This window comes from Nelumbo lutea, chromosome 3 (assembly GCF_056320005.1).
Source record: "Nelumbo lutea isolate HS-2025 chromosome 3, American lotus-T2T, whole genome shotgun sequence".
NCBI lineage: Eukaryota > Viridiplantae > Streptophyta > Magnoliopsida > Proteales > Nelumbonaceae > Nelumbo > Nelumbo lutea.
The window spans coordinates 10,797,957-10,821,076 of NC_142686.1; the positions used below are offsets into that span (position 1 = coordinate 10,797,957).

Consider the following 23,120-nt stretch of genomic DNA (forward strand, 5'->3'; position numbering starts at 1 on the left):
AACAGGTGGAAGGAAGTTTCTAGTGGTGGCGGTAGATTACTTCACAAAGTGGATAAAAGTTGAACCTCTGGCAACAATTACAGCTCGAAACGTATGGAACTTCTTTTGGAAGAACATAGTATGTCGCTTCGGGTTACCTCGGGTACTGATTTCCGACAATGGCAAGCAGTTCGAGGATATCAAGTTTCAGGAGTGGTGCTAAGATATGGGAATTCAGTAGAACTTCACATCGGTCGCACACCTGCAGGCAAACGGTCAGACAGAAGTAATGAACAGAGCTATCCTCCGCGGACTGAAAGCGCGACTAAACCGAGCTAAAGGGTTGTGGGCAGACGAGCTACCAAGTGTTCTATGGGCTCACCGAACCACGAAAAAAACCGCCATAGGAGAAACCCCCTTTAACCTCACCTTCGGCACTGAAGCGGTAATCCTAGCAGAGATCGAAATACCTACACTACGAATTGAAGCATATGACAATCAAACAAATGGAGACGAGTTATGTACCAACATCGACCTACTGGACGAGGTAAGAGACCTCGCGTACACCCAGACCACAACCTACCAGCAAAGAGTAGCTCGGTACTACAATGCTAGAGTAAAGAAGCGGAACTTCCGCGTCGACAACCTGGTTCCTGAGCCCGACGTGGGCAAACTTGGACCGAATTGGGAAGGGCTCTACCTAGTAAAGAGAGCGCTTGGGGGGGCATACGAGCTCGAAACTTTAGAGGGCAAACAAGTACCCTGAGTGTGGAACGTCGTTAACTTGAGACGATACTATCTATAGATCACTAAGCGAAGTGGACTAAGTCGCTACCAGAGCCTTAAGGCTAGAATGCCGAATTAACAAGGACCTCGGCATAGGCAAGCGAAGGCAAAACAAGCCACACGAGTGCAGTAACCCGGGCAAAATAGATCGGGCATATGGTCAGTTCAGCAAATACGATCAATACGGGAGAGAGAGCAACCAACACTTAACCAAAAGAAAGTCATTCCATTGCGAAATAAGGGAGTGTACATTTCCAAAAAAAAAAAGATGTATATATACAATATCGTGCTCACAGGCTCGGAGGTACTTCTTCACCATCAGAAGGCACTTCAATGATACCCGAAGGTCCTGCCTCATCCTCAGAGTCTGGTTCACCTCTGCAGCATTGGCCATCTCCTGAGTAATGCGTGAAGTGGTTATAACGTTAATATCAAGCTTGGGGTACGTATTCCAGATCATCCACCGGCTTAGTTTAAAGTCCCTTCTATATGAGCCCACCATCATGTCATCAAAGCGCGACGAGGCAATATAGTCATCGACGGCCTTCTTTCTGGCATCCTCGAGGCCCTGAGAAAAGATCTTAGTCCTCTCCCTAATATCCTCTTGAAGGTATTCAACCTGATGCTGCAAATCCAGTCTCAGGTCCGCCATATGCTTCACCACAGCTCCCATGGCCTCAGTATTTCTCTGAGACCTCACCAGTCTGGCCTGTGCAGCACGAGAAGCCACCTCGACAGTGTGGTAAGCCTCTTCGGCAGCTCGCGCCTGCCTAGAGCTCCTTTCCACTTGGGCCGCCAAGGCATGGATAAAAGAATTCACCTACCAAAAGGAAAGAACAAATGATCAAAAGAACGATAGCAAGAAAGATAAAAGCAAAGAGCCCGATAAGAAATCGCTGACTTACCACCATGGCATGACTGGCAGCACGACAAGCTACCCGGTTCAAAGGAAGCTCGGTCCATGCCACGACCTCCTCAGGATAAATGGCCTCCCTACTCTTCTGAAGAGCGTGGTTCGGCAACAACACGCTCCTGAACTCGCCTTGGGCTCCCGAACCTGAAGGCCCAGCTCGCGTGTAAGCAGACTCAGAGTAAGCGGGAGCCCCCATCTAAGTAGCCTCAACATAAGGGGCCCCTGCCGCTTCATGTACTGGAGGGGCCATCTCGAGCTCCTTGGGCGGATCCACTGACGGGTAGTCTGGTACCTCGGGCTCCGCATCTCAGGGCAGCTCAGCATGAGTTCGTTTAGCGACTCGCTTCCTCCTCTTCATGACGTGAAACAAGTTCCCACCACGAGTCTTCTCTGAGTCCATCACACCTGCAAAAAGAGCCCGGCATCAGGAAAACGAAAGAACAGAGCAAAACAAAAGACAAATCTCTGAGTAAGGAACCTAAACGAACTCAGACCGACCTCAATGAGCTTGTTCTCCGTCAAATAATGGTGGCATTTTAGCCTAAGCCATGCCCTTTGTCAGAAGCCCTTCGTCGTCTCCCTATCAAGCGTAACACCGGCGTCAGGGGCAACCATCCCCCACCTGGTTTGGAATGGCCACCCCAATGCACTTCACACCCTGAAGTAGTCTCGTTTCCACGCTGGGACCTTGTTGGGAAGATCGTGTAAAATCTTAAAACCCCGGCAAGGAGATAGGTAATACGCCCGCCTATGCCCGGGAAGGGGACCCACTTGCTTCTTAAGTATTAGAATGGAAGAGAAGATCTTCAGGTCTAAAGGCAAGACTTGTTTGCAAAATAGGGAGATTGTCCCCACCAAGTTACGAATAGAGTTCAGGTGGAGCTGGCCGATAGTAATGCCAAAGTGGTTCATAACCTCAACAATGAGGGGGTAGAAAGGCAGGGGCAACCCAGCAACGAGCTGCTCTCGGAATATCACGATCTCATTAGGACCGTGTTTCCAAGGGAAATTGTCCGAGGGTATAAAATAGGTGTACTCCCTAGGCAAGTTGAACTGGGTAATAAGAGAATGAGGCCCCTCAAGTGTCATGGTCAAAGGCCCAAACTTGTCTAACGTCCGACCTCAACAAGAAGAGGATGCCAAACTACCCGAGGCGACTCGGCCTATGGGTTCAAATTCTTCATTGAGCTCTACCTCGGATTCACTAGGACTGTTGGGGGATGCAACTCGGTTCGTAGAACCTGCATCTGACCCTCTTGAAGAACTGTTTGAGATATCCGAGCTAGACATCGGGAGGAGAAGAAGGATTCCAAAAGCAAACGGACTACGAGAACTTGAACGCGAGCTGAAACTTGGACGCGAGCTCAAGAAGCAAAACGCAGGAGAATGACAAAGCAACTGGGGTCCCCCATTATTTATACCCACAATAACCGAAAATCAACGGTTTTGATCAAAGCAAATCCAATGGCCCGCAATCATGCTAACCACACGTCTCCTGAGACCGAGACGTGACTGGCCGCACGTCTTTTGAAAATGAAAGAGCGCCAGCGCAAGTCTCCTCGCAAGTCCCCCACTATTTATACCCACAATAACCGAAAATCAACGGTTCTGATCAAAGAAAATCCAATGGCCCGCAGGCAAGTCCCTTTGCGCGAGGATTGGGGGGCAATTGATGAAGGAATATTTGGCCCAACCTCGTAACCACTCAACACGTGGCCAAGGCAACAACTCGGCACAACAGCACACCCAAGGCGCGAGCTCCGAAAGGAGGAACCAACGGTCCGAACTCCCTACAAGGAGCCCGAGCTCTCCTTTAGGCCCCGAGCCATACAAACACAAAGGGCAACAACCCGAACTGGCCTGCCCCATGGCAGTTCGGGCCACACCTCTATCCGAATTCAAGACTTCACCTCGCACACCACTCCAGCACTTCGCCTCCAGGACGCCAAACTGAACAAGTACCATGCTTAACACTGAAGGAGTCCGTATCCAGGGGCGCGCACCTGACTGGCTTGGGATCTGATGCTTGACATCCACACTTCAATGGCCACCTGCCACCGCCATCTCCAGTTACAGAGACTGCTCCGACAAAGAGAGCAGTGGCGGTTCTGCCCCAGCAGAGGTGATGACACCCGAACTGGCAGAAGTGCAAAGATAATCATACCCGACCAGACAAAAGCTTATGAGTGAGTGCGCGAAGTGGTCATAAAAGGCTCTCTACCCCCCAAGAACAAGGTATGTAAACTTTGCGCCATCTGATTTCATCTTTCCTTTGAGGAAATACTAACTTGAGCTTCGGAGCTTTCTCACCGGGTTCTTTCCCGAAGATTACTCGCTTTCCCCCCGTTTCAGGCACCTTGTGCTCCAGCCCGAGGCAAGATTGTTGACAGGTAGGACCGACCGGATTGCGCACCATCAATCAAATTCGGTGACAAGCATAAAGATCTAGTTTCATTTGGCTGGAATAGTGTTTATACTTTGTTTGTCGCTAGACAAGGACGATAGTGCACAACGTCTTTTGTATGAGCAGAACTTCAAATACCAAGAAAGAGAATAGAGAATGAGAGATCTGTGTGTGTGTGAAAGAGAGAGAGAGAGTGAAAGAGAGAATATCTCGTATTGGATGTTCGATGAAGAAGTAATGGCAATGGCGAGAGAACAACATATGAAACGGAGGAGAGAGACATGAGGGTGAGAGGAGTTTTACTTCGATGATAGAAGCCAATGAGTTTTACATTAATAATTTCGATGCATATTTTACATCGATTATCGATGTAAAGAGAATTCAAAGTGGAGTTTTACACTAATTTACAAAATAAAATTAAACTCTTTGTAAACACTTGTAAAATCGAACCGAAGTATAAAACTTACCTCGATTCGATTTTCCGCCTCAAACAAATGCGGCCTTAAGTCTAATTCCGTTAAAATAGTGTTACGGTCAGTGAGGGGTAAAATTATAAAATGCCCATATTCTAATTCTCTATTTTTACTATTAATCTTCTTGTATTTTAGACTTTAGATGCATACCAGCAACAGCAAATTAAGCTCCCCTCGATGTCTTCATTGGGGGTAGTCTCACTTTTGGACGCTTACTTTGCCACAGATAATTTGCATCCTAAGTTCAAAGGTATAAAAAATTAACAATAAAGAAAAATGAGAATTTTAGTAAATTTACCCTTCACTATAATGTTAATTTAAGGGAATTGGACTTGTATAAAGTTAAAGTACTAAAATTAAAATGATACATATAAAATTTTAGTCCCTACAATTTACCCAATTTATTAGCAGACCATTAGAAAAATAGAAGAATGCAAAGTTAGCTCCTGGCTTACACCAATTGGATGTCTTAGATTAGTTGACCAATCTTAGGAGGTCAATTTGATGGTCCACATCTCATTTGGTTTCATATTTATATGCTCGTCCTTCCCCCCACCCCCACCACAAATTTAGAACATCGCTTGAATGGCCAGGATTAGTTGATCCCCCAAATTTAGAACATCGCTTCAATATATTACTCTTTTTTTCCGTGCTCCATGGGATAGTCCATCCCCCAAATCCATAACCCCCTCCAACCCTGGTGCAAGAGGGATACCATCCCAAAGTCTCTACCGGAGACTTTACCAACTAGCCAGTTGGCACGTTCAATACATTACTTTAATTAATGTCAAATTGTCAAGTTAATTCTTTTCTAACAGGAGACAATTTTGATAGTCTGATTTTTATATATTATTTGGTACAGTAGATTAATTGAAGTTTTGATACATATTTTGGATGATATTGATTTGGTACATCATTTGCATGACCTGGATTCTTTTAGAAATTGCCTACCAAAGATCCACATATATGGATCTGATGTAGTATATTTTATATAATGATTTGTCCAGCATCCTGGCCAACCCAGCCTAGCGATGGATAGGGCCTGGGCCAAGGTAGAAATCATCATGGGCCGGGCTTGCCTTGGATGGATTTAGACTTATGCCCAGAGGAAAATCAGATCAGTGTGAGTTTATAAGTTTTAATCCAGCCCAGCCCGGGTAAGTAAGGGTGTCAATGGACCGGTTTTGGATTGGACCCCGTCCAGTCCAAAATCAATTTGGACAGATTGGATGGACCAACAAGATATATTGGATTGGACCAATCTGGTCCAAAATATTTATTAGATTGGATTAGACCTGGTTCATCCTTAACAAATTTATATTGGATTGGGTTGGACTAAGCCAATATCTGGTCCATTGATTTAAGATAAGAATATATGTGTCAATGGACCAGGTTTGGGTTGAAATCAATCTAAATCAAAGTGAATTTGAATAGATTGAATAGTCCAAACATTGAATTGGACCAGTCTAAATTAGTCCAAAACATTCATTTGATTGGATTGGACCTGGTCCATTTATAATGGACTCATATCGGACTAGATCAAATTGGACCAAATCCAGTTCAATTGACACCCCTGGGGTAAGTGGTCATTTGATGACAACTGGAGTAATTGATTTTTTTTTTTTGTTTGAAAAGCTTATTGCTTTGTCTCCCTAAATAAGTTTTAAGGAGATGCAGAGGTCCTTGATGACTAAAGCTGGGTAGGTTAATATGTTTTTAAATACTTATTATTTAATTATCTTATTTATCTAAAAATAGTAATAAATCGTTTAATTCAGCAACTTCAATCATTGAGACATCATCTTTTTGTTTAGAAAGGATTAATTGAATGCAATAGCTGTTCAGCATGCTACGGAACCAATGGGCCAATGTATTTTATCACCGATGTGGCAGTTTGGGGAACCATCAGTTTATCCAAATTTCTTTCAGCCACAAGAGGAAAATTGTCAAACCATTCACTATGCCTCTCCTTTCTCCAAACCCTTCTTCTTAATTTCCTATTATTTTGATTTTTTTATTTTTTTAATTCAACATAATTATCCATTAAAAAGATAAGAAAATAATATAGACTTAACTATTTCTAATAACCATAAAGAAAGAGGGATTTGCTTATCTAATTGATGAGGGCGGATTTAGCCGCCCTCCAATGACATTATGACACATGGCACCTCATGACAACTAGGTGCAGCTCGATACTTCATAGGCAGCTCGCCACCAAGCAGCTCAGCACCCCACAGGTAGCTCACCACCAGGCAGCTCGCCACCAAGCAGCTTGGCACCTCACAGGTAGCTCGCCACCAAGCAGCCTGACAATTCACAGGCAGCTCGCCACCAAGCATCTCGGCACCTCACAGGCAGCTCGGCACCAAGCAGCCCAGTATTTCACAGGTAGCTCGCCACCAAGTAGCCCGACACTTCACAAGCAGCTCGCTACCAAGCAGCTCGGCACCTCACAGGCAGCTTGCCACCAAGTAGCCCAACACCTCACAGGCAGCTCGTCACCATATAGCCTGGCACCTTACGGGCAGCTCGCTTCCCAGTCAGACCAACCACTGCGTGGTAATTCCAATGATCTCACCATCGTACCCTGCGTCTTACGGGATCATACCTTGTAACGGCTATATTAACTCATCCACTCCCCAATTCAGGGGGAAATGGGCAACCTTACCGGTTGGTGGTGTTATCCCCAACTAACATAAAAACAGATCCCATCACAGCGGGGATCCAGGAACTACTCCACCAAACCCACGAGGACTCTAGTATATAAAGGCTTCACCCCCAAGGGTGAAAAAAGATGTGTAATCTCTGCTCTCTAGCTCTCTCACAATCTAATATCATCTTCGAGCTCACAACTAAGTGCTAACTTAAGCATCGGAGTGACCTCGCTGGGTAGCCACCCCGGGTTCTCTGATTCATCTCTTGCAGGTTCATCGAGCCCGTTGTTGCTGGCAGCCAGATCATCTCCTACAGGGAGCAGCCGGATTGTGTTACATCATTTGGCGCCATCTGTTGGAAACTGCTACTAAAAGCCCTTGTCTCCATTCAAAAATCTCAAGCTTAGAATCAAATCCATGGCTTCCTCCAGCAACGCCAGACAAAACAACGAAGTTAACGTCTCCGAGGGGCAACCTCAGTTCCCATTTGTCCGTATAGGTCAGTTCACCATACCGCTTACTGTGGCTGGGGTCCCAGCGCTGACGATGCCCCAAGCGACTGCACAAGTGAACGTGCCACTCCCTCCTATAGTCGGTGCGACATTCACTGAACCCTATGTGGTTCCGTGGGAATATGCTACAAAAAGCTAAGTTCTCATCTTCTGAAAGGCTAAGTCCTCTTCTTCTAGAAAGCTAAGTTCTCACATTTTAGAAACTAAAGCTCTCACTTTCTAGTTTCCATTTTTTATGAACTCAAAGACTATGTAGAAAGCTAACAGACTAAGCTGCTCTACCGACTTTACTTTCAATTCAGATAAAACCTCGGCAGTCCTCTTCGTGAGGTCCCCTCTACAAAGATGAGCTCTTCGTAGCTTCTGCGAAAGTTGGCAGTCAACAGACTACATGGGTGCCCTTGCTGGTCGAGCCTTCCAAGGTTCCGTGCGAGCTGGCGACCTAAAGCTAGTAGTGCTACCCCTGAAGGTCGAGCTCCTAGTAACTTCTTGTAGGAGTGGGTGACCGGCATCACGAGGCTGATGTAGCGTAATCATAGCTCTAAGGCGCCCACCCAACAGCCTGGCGTGGATTGACGCGGCCTGGTGACCTACGTGCGGCTTGGCGGTTGCTTGCGGCCCGACGGCCTGCGCGTGGCTTGGCGGCCTAGCAGCCTAGCACATGCACCGACCTGGCACGGTCTGGGCCAGGCGCGAATTGACGAACTGATAAAAGACTTCGGCACCACATAAGTACCAGTCGCCTCCTTGCCATGGGCATATAAGACCCAGTTGCATCTTCGACATGAGCGAACTAGTCCCAGTCGCCTCCTTGGCATGGGCATATAAGACCCAATCACCTCTTCGGTATGGGCGAACTAGTCCTAGTCGCCTCCTTGGCATGGGCATATAAGACCCAGTCGCCTCTTCGGCATGGTTGAACTAGTCTCAATCGCCTCCTTAGCATAGGCATATAAGACCTAGTCGCCTCTTCGACATGGGTGAACTAGTCCCAGTCGCCTCCTTAGCATGGGCATATAAGACACAATCGCCTCATCGGCATGGGAAAAATCCAAGAGTGGACAGCGAGTCGCTCCCAGAGCCTAAGGAATTGAATCAGCGCTTACGAGCTCATCAAATTAGTCATTTCAGGCCAGAAGGAGCAATGTACTCCCTTCCCCGAGTTACTTTCATCTCGGGAGTGGGAGGCAAATGATGAGGGAGGATTTGGCCCTCTAATGACATTATGCCGCATGGCACCTCATGACAACTAGGTGCAGCCCGACACTTCACAGGCAACTCGCCACCAAGCAGCTCGGCACCTCACAGGCAACTCACCACCAAGCAGCTCGACACCTCACAGGCAGCTAGCCACTAGGTAGCTCTTCACCAAGCAGCCCAACACTTCACAGGAAGCTCGCCACTAGGCAGCTCGCCACCAAGCAACTCGTCACCAAGCAGCTTGGCACTTCACAAGAAGCTCGCCACCAAGCAGCCCGGCACCTCATAGGCAGCTCGCCACCAAGCAGCTCAGCACCTCACAAGTAGCTCGCCACCAAGCAGCCTGGCACTTCACAGGCAGCTCGCCACCAAGCAACTCGACACCTTACAAGCAGCCCGACACCTCACAGGCAGCTCGCCACCATACAGCCTAGCACCTTACGGGCAAATCGCTTCCCAGTCAGATCGACCGCCATGTGGTAATTCCAAGGATCTCACCATTGTACCTCGCGTCTTACGAGATTGTACCTTGTAATAGCTATATTAGCTCACCCACTCCTCGATTCAGGTGGAAATGGGCAACCTTACCGGTTGGTGGCGTTATCCCCAACTAACACGAAAACAGATCCCATCACAACGACGATCCAGGAACTACTCCACCAAACCCACGAGGACTCTAGTATATAAAGGCTTCACCCCCCAAGGGTGAAAAAATATGTGTAATCTTTGCTCTCTAGCTCTCTCACAATCTAATATCATCTTCAAGCTCACAACTAAGTGCTAACTTAAGCATCGGAGTGACCTCGTCGGGTAGCCACCCCGGGTTCTCTGATTCATCTCTTGTAGGTTCATCGAGCCTGTCGTTGCTGGCAGCCAAATCATCTCCTACAGGGAGCAGTCGGATTGCATTACATCACTAATGTTTAGCCAAGTGGCACCACTTTCCCCCACATTCTCCTAAATTGTCTCCAATTCCTATTTATCTCCTAAATTATCTCTGACTTCTATTTATCTCTTAAATTATCTCTAATTTAGTGGAGAGATTCTCTCCTAAACTATATCTAATTCATATTTTTCCTCTCCCCACTTTTCATCTAAGTCTATCAAAAGAATCTTTCAATTAAAAGATTTCAGAACTATTTAAATATTATAACTAAATTATATTCTAACCTTAAAAATATTTATTCAAAAAACAAAATTAATTATAATAGATTTAATAATATCCATATTATTATATTTATACAAAATTCATCATGAAATTATGTAGTAACAATATAAATAATAATTTTATGAATTATTAAATTTAAATTTTATTCAAATAATAAAAATTTAACATTCAAAAAATAAAATATTATTTAAATATTTCAATAAATAAATATCTTAAATAACAAAGCATTAAAAATGGATAAATAACTATATAACAAAATATTTAATATTATGTAATAACTTTAAAATAAATAAAATTCAAATAATGAAAAATTAAATATTTATATATTACTCAAATATTGAAATTATGAAATATTTAACATGACTAAATTTTAAATAGTTAAAATAACGAAATCATGTAACAAATTTTAAAAATTTCTTAAAAGTAGAAAAATAATTGTTGTAGATTTCATAATATTCATATTAATAATAATTTAATATTTTAAAAAATTAATAACAAATTACGTACTAGTAGTACTAATTATATTTTTACAGATTATTAAATTCAATAAATAATTAATATTTCAAAATTTTAAATAACAATATGATCTAAATAACTAAATAATATTGCAAATAATTAATTTTGCTTATATCGATTAATAAATATAGAAAATGACTTTCAAAAAAATTAATATTTATTAGTAATAATTTTATGATAATAGTGTATATTTATTATATATTTATATTTACTAAAATTAATCTTTATTGTATTTTTAGTAATTGTTTATTGTATTTTCTGATAAATATATTTTCAATAATTATTTATAAATCTATTTTTGTTTTGTTATTTAACAGAAAATTGTCAACAATTATTGGAGATAAAACAACTACTATTTCACTTTTGAAATTTAATTTATTGTATTTTTGTTATAAATTCATTTATAGTAATTATGTAGTTTTTATAATTTATTGATTAATATTTATTAGAGATTAAACTAATATTTGGGATTACACTATTTATTCACTAATTTAATATACTTTTAGTATTTATTGTATTTTTCTATTGTATTTTGATTATAAATTTATTTTCCACAATTGTGTATTTTTGCTATAAATTTTACTAGACTATTAATTTAGCTGAAATTAAGAGTGTATTTTAAGAAATTTAATTTAGTATATTTTAAGAAATTTACCATTTGGTTGATACTCAGTATATCTTTTTAATCATTTTTGTCATCAAAATGAATATTGGATTAATGGGGAGTGGGTGCCTTGCCTTGAACCCTCCTGACACTCGTGACAAGGTGGGGAAATTCGACGATTCCCCATCTTTGATGAGGAGTGGGTGTCTTGTCTTGAACTCGCCCGACATTGAGGACGAAGCAAGGAAATTCAAAGATTCCCTACTCCTAATAGGAGAGTGGGTGCCTTGCCCTGAACTCGCCTGACACTGAGGACGGTGCGGGGATGGGGTATAGCATCTTGACTACAGAGTGGGGATAGGGATGGAGTGCCCCGCCCCAAACTCGCTCCATTGCCATTCCTATATAATCATTAATTATTAGTGAAATTAATAAAAATATTAGATTTTCTAATTATTTTATTTATTTAAAGTCAATCAATATTTCATTTAAAAATATTGAAAATAATAACAATTATTAAAATTACTACAAATGATTAATAAAATTAAATTTATTAAAAATATTTGTTCATATTAAATTAACAATATTTATTTTCTATAAATCAACATTAAATGAAAAGCACAATTATTAAAATTGTAGATATTAACAACAACTTTGAATACTTTTACTTAATTAACTGCAAATTTTGATTATTATCAATTAATTAATAGTAAATAAAATTATTCATTCTTTTATATTTTCCCGTGCATCCCACATGTCCCTGTTGGGGTGTGTGTGTGTATGTATGTATGTATGTATGTATGTATGTATGTATGTATGTATGTATGTATGTATGTGTGTATGCATGTATGTATGTATGTATGTATGTATGTATGTATGTATGTATGTATGTATGTATGTGTGTATGTATGTATAAACATGGTTAAGCTTGTATTAGAAACTTGCACATCTAAGTGATGAAGAAACAAACCACATAAGCTCTACTTTTTGTATAAAATCGCAAGGCATCAAATAGGTAGATAGGACTAATGTTTTAAAAAATGACCCAGAACTAGAACCGTTCTAACCACTAGTTTTTGGGTTGATGTTTCGACCATCCAATTCGAACATGTGGCCCGTTTTGAGAAAAAAAAATAAAGAAAATTTAAAAAAATGGCCAAAAACAATTGAATAGGTTGAACGGGTTGATTGTTCGACCACTCAGGTCAACGAGTCATTGACTAATTCAATGGTTTTTGGCTAGGGACCGGGTTTGGGGTAAAATGGAACCGGTTGCCTGGATAGTTCCCAGGCTGAACGGTCTAACCATCAAGGTCAATGGCGGTTCGAAAACTATGGATAGGAGAGACCACATAAGGAGACGAAGTGTTGTGGTTGTTGTTTTGGGGTTTTATTACAATCAAATATTCAGATTAAGCATGACATCTCAAACTTATACACAAGGATCAAAATTTTGACACAATATGCCCTATATTGGGCATATAGTATTGTATCTTTGGGTCCCAATACACCTGTTTACAGACAGATGTTTTGAGAACCATCTTATTTTTAATAAAAAAAAATATGCATAAAAACCTTCTCCAAAAGCCAATTTTTGAAAAAAAATAAAACAATATTAAAAGTGCATGCTTTTTAGTATTGATACACCTCTACCAATACACAGGGGTTTATCAATGCTTCTAAACTTCTTTTTTGGTTAGTCTCCGTTTGATTTGTAGGATGGGGATGAGAAAAATGGAATATTCCAAAAATATTAATTTTTCTCTTATTTGTTTTGAGGGAAATAAAGGGAAGGGATGAGAAAAATGTGGGATGTCAGATCCCAAAATCGTAGAATAAGAGTCGCACCAAAACAGTGCAACCCCGGTGGAAAAATTAAGAAACCACTGTTCATTGACTTCTAGCGATGACGACGAACAGTGCAACCCGATTTATTCTCCACTATTTTCTTCACCAAATACTGTTGTTCATTGCCTGTCCTCCAATCTCCATCACTGCTCGGGGAAACTCCATTTCTCCACCGTTGTCTGCTGCCGTTGCTCAGAAAAACCAGGCACCTGTCGAAATAATTACAGCTCTTAAATATTTAGGGGACGTCTCTTATTGATTTTAGACCCACGGAATCGTTGGTTGGAAGTCATCATTTCCCAATCTCCAGATCCAATCGAAGCCAATAATACTAAATCAAGGTTACCATTAACTAGCAAGCTGGCCGCTCCTCTTTCTCTGCTATCTGTGGCCTTCTTATACAACCATCTCTGTATATAGGAAATCATAAAAATAAAAAGAAGATTTGAAGTGTTAGACAGTTGTATGCCCTTAGCTCCAATCAGAATGATGTACAATATGAACAGTTGTAAATGAATAAAGTACATACTTGATTCATGTTCCTATGGTGTGTTTCTATGTAATACCCTTAAACTATACACTTATGAGACTCGTGTTAGTTTAGAATGTTCACAGCCATTGGATAAGTCTGGGGAGATTTATCCTGCCAAGGCTAACACTGGCGTGCTGCCAAATGTTGGGGTGGCTTGTCTCAACCGCCAGGGTGAGACCCAAGGCACATGCAGTGTAGAATTAATTGAATCTTTGAACGGGACCAGATTTCCAATATTTGATGGGCAAAACTAGAAAGTTACACCTAACCCCTAGACTCGATTATAATACTACACTAGGTGTCGGATTGGGCTGTCTTTGATATGTCAATCAGTGAGATCCTTAGCAAGGGTCAAAACCTGGGTATATTGGGATAGTCTGAGAATTCATCTTAGTGGGTGATCATAGTGACAGGATCAGCCCCTTTGCCGGACAAAGGTAATGATCGGGGATGCACTCTCTCTGATGGAAACCAAGACTGCCGATAGCCGATTTCAATCGTTGAAATTTTGTTTTATAAAATATATTTATATACTGATATACATAGGGTAAGTAGAGAGTGCAACATTGTTCCTTGTAGCCATGTGAGTAGAGAGTGCAGCAATGTTCCTTTGCAAATTTTGTTTTTCAAATGTTTACAAAAAAGTTTTAATTCCCGGGATCCATGTGAGTAGAGAGTGCTGCAATGTTCCTTGTAGCCGAGGGAAAGGTCATTTCTTGTCGAGCAGTGTTTGATCATTATGGGCTGAGAGGTTAAGCGTAAGGCCATCAGGTGTAATACCTGATGGACTAATCTTGCATCTGCCCACAGTCCCTGGGTGTTACAAGGTGGCTTGGCCCAGGGACCACTTAGGGTAAGTGTTGGGCCCATAGAGCACATGTGATGGGTTTCAGGGGGTGCACTATCCATAACAATGTATTTGGCCAGGCCTTATAACAAAGGTTGGGCTGAACCCATGTGGTTGATGTGTAGATCAATGTTTGGGTCCCACGCCATACAAGGAAGCTCAACTAGGCAGCAGTTTGGAAGGCTAAGTGAACACATAACCTTATTGGGCCTAAAGCCCATTTTGAACTTGGCTGATTTGATCAATTAAATGAGGGGCGAATTCTGAGATTAGATTAGCAGATAGGATTGGGCCTTAACCCTATCCACTCAGAGAGTCCAGATCTGAATGTGATTCAGATATGGAAACCTCCTAATAGGATTAGGAGGGACTGAGCTAATATGCAGATAAGATAAGGGTTTATCCTTATCACTTAAAGGGAATTCTTATCCAAATATGATTTGGATTAGCAACTACTAATGGGATTAGGAGCTGACCCCTTTAAGCTTATAAAAGGAGGATGAGGCGGCAGCCTTTAGAAGACATTCATATTCACATCCTCTTCAGAGCTGAAATCATAGAAGAGAGAATTCTGCACCACTACGCTAAATCTCTCTTGTCGCCTCCTTCCTGTCGCCACCATATCTGCCAGTTCGATCTCCTCTTGTCAGTAGGAGTGATTAAGATTGGATCTTGATATCAGTCCTTTGTGAAAGGGCTGATTAGAAGAAGTACTCACGTGCCATCCAACTGATACTTGCGAAGGATTTGGTTCTTTTGAAGAATGCTATTGATTCTGCTCCATCCTGAACTGCGCCATCTTCAGTGGGAGCAGTTTTTGGCTCCTTCCTTTGACGTGAACACCTCCATTGGGAGATACTATTTCTCCGTATCAGGTATATCACTCTCCTACTACTTTTGTTTAGATTTGGTTCGGTTCTTGGTTCAAGATTGATAATTGAAAAATATGATTTTTCTAAAATAGGGAATACAATTCCCAGTAGGATGGAGGGAAAATTTTGAAATTCACCCATTCTATTCCGTAAGATTCGGGCGTCCATACGATGGATATCTCATCCCTTCATGAAGGTTCTTCGGTACTTCATCGGAGGTGAGGTGGGTGTCTGAGGAAAGCAAGAGTAGGTAAGATGAAGGAAGAATTGCTTGGATATATGTGATTCTCTGTTCTTCTTCCTATTCTTCATGTCTTCCTTCCTCGCCTTCTTCTTCTTGCGAAAAACCAACCAATAGTGCTTTTCCTTTTATTTTCCCATATATAAAATCAAACACTATAAAATTAAATTTTTACACTTTTTCATCCCATCTTTTTTCATCCCACCCAAATCTTCACACAAATCAAACGGAATCTTATAAATTTGGAATGATCGATATAATTTCACGCAATCAATTATATTCCAGCTTGTTAAGCATGAATGGGTTCAGCTAAAGAACGAGGCTCGAACAGTACATTTTGAGGACTTTACCTGTACACTTGACGCCACCCATGCATGCTTAGGCTTTACCGTATAGCACCTAGTAATTCCTATATATGGGGCTAAATATATCTTTGCTTGGCTTGGCTTGGTAGCATCCCTCCTCCACCTCTTCTTTTATTTTTCACCTTCGGGAAATAGCTAAAGCTGGACATAGGGAGTTAGAAATTTAAAAATAGGATGAAAATAAAAATTTACTATGAGGTTTGGTTTTCCACCAAAACGAGGGAATACATATAGTTTGTTGCTTTGTGGAATCTGCCTGGCCATTTTCAGTGCTAAAACGTGGATTTTGCAAATTATGAATTCACTTTTATTCCTTTCTTCTTCAGTTACCTTTTCCACCCCAATCCAAAGTTCAAAAACAACTGATCGAGACGAGTTTCAGTAGGCACACCGGTACCCTTATTGTGAGCATATATCCACACTCGTTAAATATTTTGACAACTATGTCTTAAGATATTTTTAAATCATTTAAAGGGTAGGCTAAGGGTATTTAATGGGGCAGGTGTCAACAAATTTACTGCGTTTACTGTTCACCGTGTGTCCCTACCAGATCTGGATTATTCGAGACGGTGCCTAAACATTATAGTTAATGATTACTCATTTCTTCCTACTAATTAGGTAGTATTTGGTACCGTGTTCATCCTGTGGAATGAATATCCGTTTTGCTCGGTGTGAACAACACCAGTTTATGCTATATTATACACCGGTTTCATCCACATCTCAATATAGCATCAACGGGAAAAATTCATGGATACATCTCCTCTACAGTTTATTTTTTATCTCATGCTTTATAGTCTCTTTAAAACCCTATTATCTATTTCACATTAGCTTCCATTGCCTGTTGTTGAAGCTTTTCTGTCACTGCAACTCTCCACCACCGGTAAATTTCTCTCTGCTCGCTAGTTTCTCTCTCTCTGTTTTGCATAGATTCATATTTCCACAAACAACCTGATGAAAAAAGACAAATGGATGTTAGCTCATTTTTTTTTATCAGACAAAACTGATGAATGTTAGTTAATTTCTCTCTGCCTGCTAGTTTCTCTCTTTTTCATCAGACAAAAAATGAATGTTAGCTCAGGAAAAACAACCGCTGTTTATAAAAAATGAATGTCAGTTCTCGAGGAGAAACAACCTGCAAATGAAAGGTAGTTTGGTTTCATGTAAGTAGCTTTCTGTGAGAGTACTGGCTATTCAATTTTTTATCGAAATGAGCTTTCTGTAGCTTTCATTTCTATCATAAATGAGCTAAAAAAATGTTAGCTCATTTTTTAATCTATGTATGTAGCTTTTTGTGGGAGTACTGGCTGTTCCAAATTTGATTGGGCCAGCAGTGCATCTTTGAAAGGTAGTTTGGTTTCGTGGGATAATTAATTCATGTTGAGCGTCTTGTCTTACAACTAGTACGGAAATCAATGGATTATTAGTTTGCATAAATCATTAGATGCTATATTTATCTTGCAAAAAATTTGTTTTATCAATTATTTAAATATTATTTTTAGTATTTTTGTTAATAAAATATTAATTATTTTATTTAATTTTTTAATTTTTATAAAATTTTAATGTTTTTATCGATAGAATAATATTTTTTAATATTTAAAATATATTTTTAATTATTTTATTATTGTTTTATAAAAAAATTAACATTTATTGATTAATATTAATTCATTGATGCATTTTTCAAAATATTTATCATATAAAATGCAAAAATTAAATATTTATGATTGATTGTGTATATCATTCATAAAATGTATATGAAATACATGGATCAAAAAGGTGCACCACACTACAAAATGCCACTATAGGTGTGGATTGGTCTAGTCCACATAATTTGTCCATAGTTCAAAATAATTGTGGACTGTGGTGTGATGTGGATTGGTCTCTACCACAAGGTATTCTCATCCACACTACAGAACACTCCTTAATTAGTTTCCAATTATAAGAGGCACGTAGAATAAAAACGGAACTATATATGAAGACTACTGGATTGTAAAAATCCAAAAAATAAAAAGAAAAAAAAAACTGGATTGTAAAATCAATTCAATCCCATAAAATGGAAATGATAGGGATTTTGATCATCATCTCCTAATAAAATCCCAAAATCAAGACGTGAATAGATCGCATCATATACAATTGGATTAAAGCCAGGTATTTAGATATAAACACAAATACCTGGTGGAAAACATATAATTACGTATAGGGGAGGAATTGCATCACCTCAAAAGATCTATGGTGGAAAACATATCTTTTCTGCATCATAGATTTTCCATTTGTGTTTATATACCGAATCATGGTGAGGCAGCTATAGGATGATGGGTGACCGGGCGGCCGTAATCAATATTGTTGAAACCTGAGCAGCCAATAAGGAGAAGGCCGCCTTCATCAAACAACCAGCGTAGCGTAGCCTGCGTGAATTAAAGAAAATTGTGGACATCGATCAGAGTATGATAAATATGGTGGAAACGCGACCAAATTCGAGTTGGAGAATGGAGAAGCAAGTCATTGAAGTTAGCTGACCAGAGTCACGTTATATGCTTTAATTTGGGGGTGCTGGGTCCCATCTTGTGTACATTCCAGCATGGGATCTGTCTTGAAGGCTCTGCCGCTTCATCAACGCATGATAGAAGCTAATTAATTAGGGGCCGGCATGGCTTGCCTATCTGGAGAGTGGAGAGGTGCTTGAAGAGTGGACGGCCTCCCTCGGTCGTGGCTGGCGCTGGCGTGGTGGTCGGGAGAATCAAGAAGAAGCTACCTCACCCATGAGCCGTGAGCCATGCTTGTAGTTACATTTGTATCTGCTGACATTGGTGTAGGGGCCAGCCGGAGAAGGCCACCTTATTTGGGAGTCCGGTGATAATATATAGGGGCACGGTGTAGAAGATGCATGAATAAAGATATTCCACCTATACTATATATATTAGTTGGGGACACATCTATCAAATGTAATTAACCGTATCACATAAGCATCATATTCTCCGGCAGCCGGCCGGCAGGCCATGTACACACAACCTTTTTTTTTAATTTTTTAATTTTTATCCTTTTCCCTGATAGACAAGGATGAGGAAAAAGGTATCTTTCAACCACATGGCTATTGTGCAGGGACTTACCATGTATGAAGAGAGAGAGAGAGAGAGAGAGAGAGAGAGAGAGGGAGGGAGAGGTGGCAAACACATGGGTTTCTTCATCAGGACCACAACCTAGCTAAGAAGCCACTACGCAATTAGGTTTCTGGTCTGTGTAAACTCACTCTACTTCACTACACGAGGTTTGTAGAGAGCCTGTCTCCTATACACACCTAAATGCTAGATTCCCAATGGGGAATTAGATGTTAATGAGCTATAGCTTTTCTAGCTACGAGCTTCTCTTCTTAAACTGTCCAAGACTCCAACGAGGAGCTTAATCGATGGAGGTCGATCAAGTCATGCATCAGAGCTGCTTTGGCTTCTTGGTTCGTTAATTGTCAATTCAAAGGCAGCTTGCATATGATCAACAATTTACAGTAACCTCTGTATTGCGTTTCAGCACGATGACACTGGACTATTTATCCATAAAATAGCTAGGCTGTAAAGTAACAGAACTAGCATGCAGATGCAGGTGTGTGAGACTGTCTAATTGTAAGAGTATCGCGACCGACTGCCTAGAATTCATTAAATTAAAGCACTTCTTCGGGTCTACTGATGATGAAAATCGGCATTATATTTGACCAAATTCCGAATAAAAGCAACCAAACTAGGAAATCTGGAGATTCATGGAATTGACATTTGAAAAAGCCTTTCTTTTTTGGTTTTCTATTATTTCCTTTTTGTTGGAATCCGGATTTGCTGCACTTGAAGACTGAAGACTGTACTGTATATATAAGGTCGTGTAAATGCTCCGCAATAAGGCTGCAACTTGGGCTGGGTTGGCCCGAACCCAACCTGAAAAAATTGGGTTGGGCTGGGTTGGTTTGATGTTCGGGTTAGGGATAGGATTGAAATTCATGAATCCGACTTTACTTCGGGTTAAATTATGGTTGATCTCTTAGCCAATTCGACCCAATCTGAACCCGACTCTATAGTACATGTCATATATAAATATATGCTATATGTAATATATAACATACATTGATTTGTCTAGATGCATGATATTTGTATAGCCCCCACCACATACTATCATGTATTTCTTTTAAGATAATCAATTCACTTAATCGTAATAAAAAAGATTAAAACCTTAATAATATTATTTTATGTTTTTTTTGAAAATTTTATTTTTCATCTCCTCTTTGTTGTTTGCTGCCCAAGAAAGATCTATCGTAAGCCATAACTTATAATAAACTAAGGTTATTTCTAACACTTGTTTTTCTAAATTGTGTACCAAAAAAAATCATTATCAAGCAAATACTAATGAAACATAGAATTAATATATGTAGTGAAAGTTGAGTTAAGATCTAAAATTGAGAAATTTATGAGGTTTTAAGGGATGGGAAGAAGGTTGCCCGAAAATGACTTCAGGTTGGATTGGGTTGTATTAGGGTTGAAGGAATTTAATTAGGGTTAGGATTATGGTTGGGATTTAGAACTTAGGATTGAGCTAGGATTGGCCTCAACCCAACCTAATCCGGCCCAACTTGCAACCCTACTCCGCAACCTTTCACTTAGAGACGCATGACTGACGTGGAGTGTTATTATTTGTTAAGCAGCCTCTAATACAGCCATCAAGTGCAGTTAATCCAGACTTTGCTTTTTGTTTTTTTTTTCAAGAAGAGAATATGCCTCAGTATGTTGAACTTTCTTCTCTTTTAGTTTCTGCTTAATTAGTAGACTTTTACTTCGTTTGGAGGATAACTAATGAGGAAAGCATTATAAAATTAATGATAGCATAAACTAATCTTAACAGATTGGTAGTGTGATCCCAGACTGATATCATATATATCATATATATTATATCATATATATTCTAAATAATATATTATCTGCAACGCCCGTCACTTTTCATATGAAATATCTAATTAATGATAATAGGCTAACTCCTACCACGAATTATTGATTACTGGAACGTTTTAATCAGAGGAAGAGGAAATTGAAACAGGCTGCTTGCTTAAATAATGTCCAATCCAGGAGGTAAATAGAAATTGAGAACCAGTGGAAAGCAAAATTAAGGTCCAAAACCCATTAACTTTTTTATAATGATAGTTACTTAACTTGTAAAATATTTCGCTTTTTTCCCCTTTATTTGTGAAATAACAATTCTATAGTAAAATCACCCTTCGTTGAAGCTGAAAATGAAATCCAGATATAAAAATAGAACAGTCATTTTTCTTGAGAGAGGAATAATTAAAAAAAAAAAAAAAGCTTGTGTACAATGAGAGGAATAAATTAAGATTTTTTTTTTTATAAATTCCAACGTGGAGATTGAGCTGTAAAAACACAGAAATATTATTGCTCAGTAAGAGAACAAAAAATACATGAACACAGCTCACCCTAGCTACACTCTTGCAACTAGCTAGCGTTATAATTGGCAAAAAGAGAAGGAAAAAGGGAGAATAACAAGATCACTCCTAAGGCTATGTTTGGTTTGATGGAAAATAAGAATTTCTCTAAGAACTTTCCCTCGACTTTCTATTTCTCTCTCTTATTTTCCATCAAACCAAAAGCAGTCTTCGATTTTCAGGTAAGAATTAGATGTTGACAACAATATGAAGAAAAACCCAATTATTCAATGCCGAACTGGATAGATCCTACTCTACATCATGTTACTCCCTTCTCCAAGTCTCCATCCACGACCTACAGGCACCAGAAAGGGAAAAAAAAGAAGGCCCTAAGACAGACTCTCTTCAAAAGCCATGACAGCCAATGGCATTTTCAGGCTTTATAACTTACAGAGAAGAGAAGAGAAAAAAAAAAAAAAAACATATAGCTAGCTTGATGATGATGAATATGGAACCGTGATAACTGATAGAACAACTACAACGATCATCTTTTTAATGTAAATATATTAATCAAAAGATCAAAGAGAAGAAAAGAAAGAACCGACTAGTGTGGTGCCCGTACACCATAGACTCATGGTTTATACAACTTGGAAAGAGCTTGTAAAACTTTAAGCTGCAACCTCAAATGCAAAATATAATCAGCCGTCTGAAGGAAAAGCCGATCAGGCTGCAACCCTCTTCCACCAGGCACCAGCCTCTGGAGCTTTCTCACCTTCATCCGGACCGACCTACGATCACTCACCCTCCTACCCCGTCTCCGTAAACTCAGTCCGGAACTTCCGTTACGCATAGCTTCTTCTCTCAGGTGAACCGATGTATATCTGCGCCAAAACTTGAATCTGTTGTATCTAGAAGCAACGACGAACCTCTCTAGCTAGCACTAGAAAGAGAGAAAGATAATCTCTGAACCAGAACGAGAAGGGAGGAGAAGGGAGTTTGAGTAGCCGAGGGACAAAGGAAGAAGAGAGGGGGTCAGGTATAAGTGAGAGGGGGTAGAGGGTGAGAAAGAGAGGGACTGACCCATGTGCACCGACCTGCTTGGCTCCAAGGGAATTTCCTCTCACACGCCCAGTCTTTTGTCGTTTTCCATCTGCCACGTCAAAGCGCTACACACGTGTCTGACAGACTCGCACGCTCTCTCCAGCCACTAGTTTTGTTTACTTGATTGTATCTGGTCCTCGTAGTCCCCGAATCCCGGCGCCTTCCCTTTCGGTCGCAGGTGTTTAGATCCCCTGCGTGATTTGATGCGATACAGATCCAACGGCCCAAGTCATTCATTTCGTACTCTCCGAATTTTATGCAGGTGGATGGAACTCCGAACTCAAGAGTCGATCCTCTGAACTCTGGACCATCGACTAGACTAAGCGGGTCACCAGTCTCCCTGTGAATGTATTATCATGTATATATAACTGGTCATTTGGTCAGTTGGCATCCTCTTGTCCTGTTGCCACAAAAATTAGGCTCATGGATCTGCCTTGGTCAAAGACAAAGACACATCGTTCACAGTTTTCCTAACCAGCTGGTCTATTCTCCAGGTCGAACTTGAACCAGTCGACTGTAGAATTCTATAAAAACTATTAAAAAACAGTGTAGTAGACCTTGGCCTCAGGCCCTCAGCATGTTAGGTAACTTAGGTCTCCCTCGGACCGGTTTAACATAAAACCGGTCAAACCTGATGAATGCTTATGGGCCTGGCCAAAGGGAAGTTGGATCGAATCACCTTCATAAATTGGCAAATTGCC

The 23,120-nt window shown here is 40.4% G+C and overlaps 1 protein-coding gene and 2 long non-coding RNA genes across 3 annotated transcripts; 1 reads left to right on the forward strand and 2 right to left on the reverse strand.

Moving 5' to 3' along the window:
• The first annotated feature begins 16,579 nt into the window (after positions 1-16,579).
• LOC148862887 (uncharacterized) lies at positions 16,580-18,993 on the forward strand. Its single transcript, XR_016110318.1, has 2 exons — positions 16,580-16,794; positions 18,214-18,993. It is a non-coding gene; the product is annotated as an uncharacterized LOC148862887 (long non-coding RNA).
• On the reverse strand, positions 16,622-18,261 carry LOC148862888 (uncharacterized). The gene is made up of 2 exons (XR_016110319.1): positions 18,129-18,261; positions 16,622-16,862 (listed from the first exon to the last, which is right to left on the reverse strand). It is a non-coding gene; the product is annotated as an uncharacterized LOC148862888 (long non-coding RNA).
• A 2,593-nt stretch (positions 18,994-21,586) lies between the features above and the next one.
• LOC148862889 (transcription factor PAR1-like) lies at positions 21,587-22,727 on the reverse strand. Its single transcript, XM_088976204.1, has one exon. It carries the CDS (start codon positions 22,166-22,168, stop codon positions 21,950-21,952), a length of 219 nt encoding a protein of 72 aa, XP_088832330.1. The 5' UTR covers positions 22,169-22,727; the 3' UTR covers positions 21,587-21,949.
• Positions 22,728-23,120: the final 393 nt, after the last annotated feature.

What these genes read in the sequence shown, in the direction of transcription:
- LOC148862889 (XM_088976204.1), bottom strand. Translation starts at nt 22,168, where the DNA reads ATGCGTAACGGAAGTTCCGGACTGAGTTTACGGAGACGGGGTAGGAGG.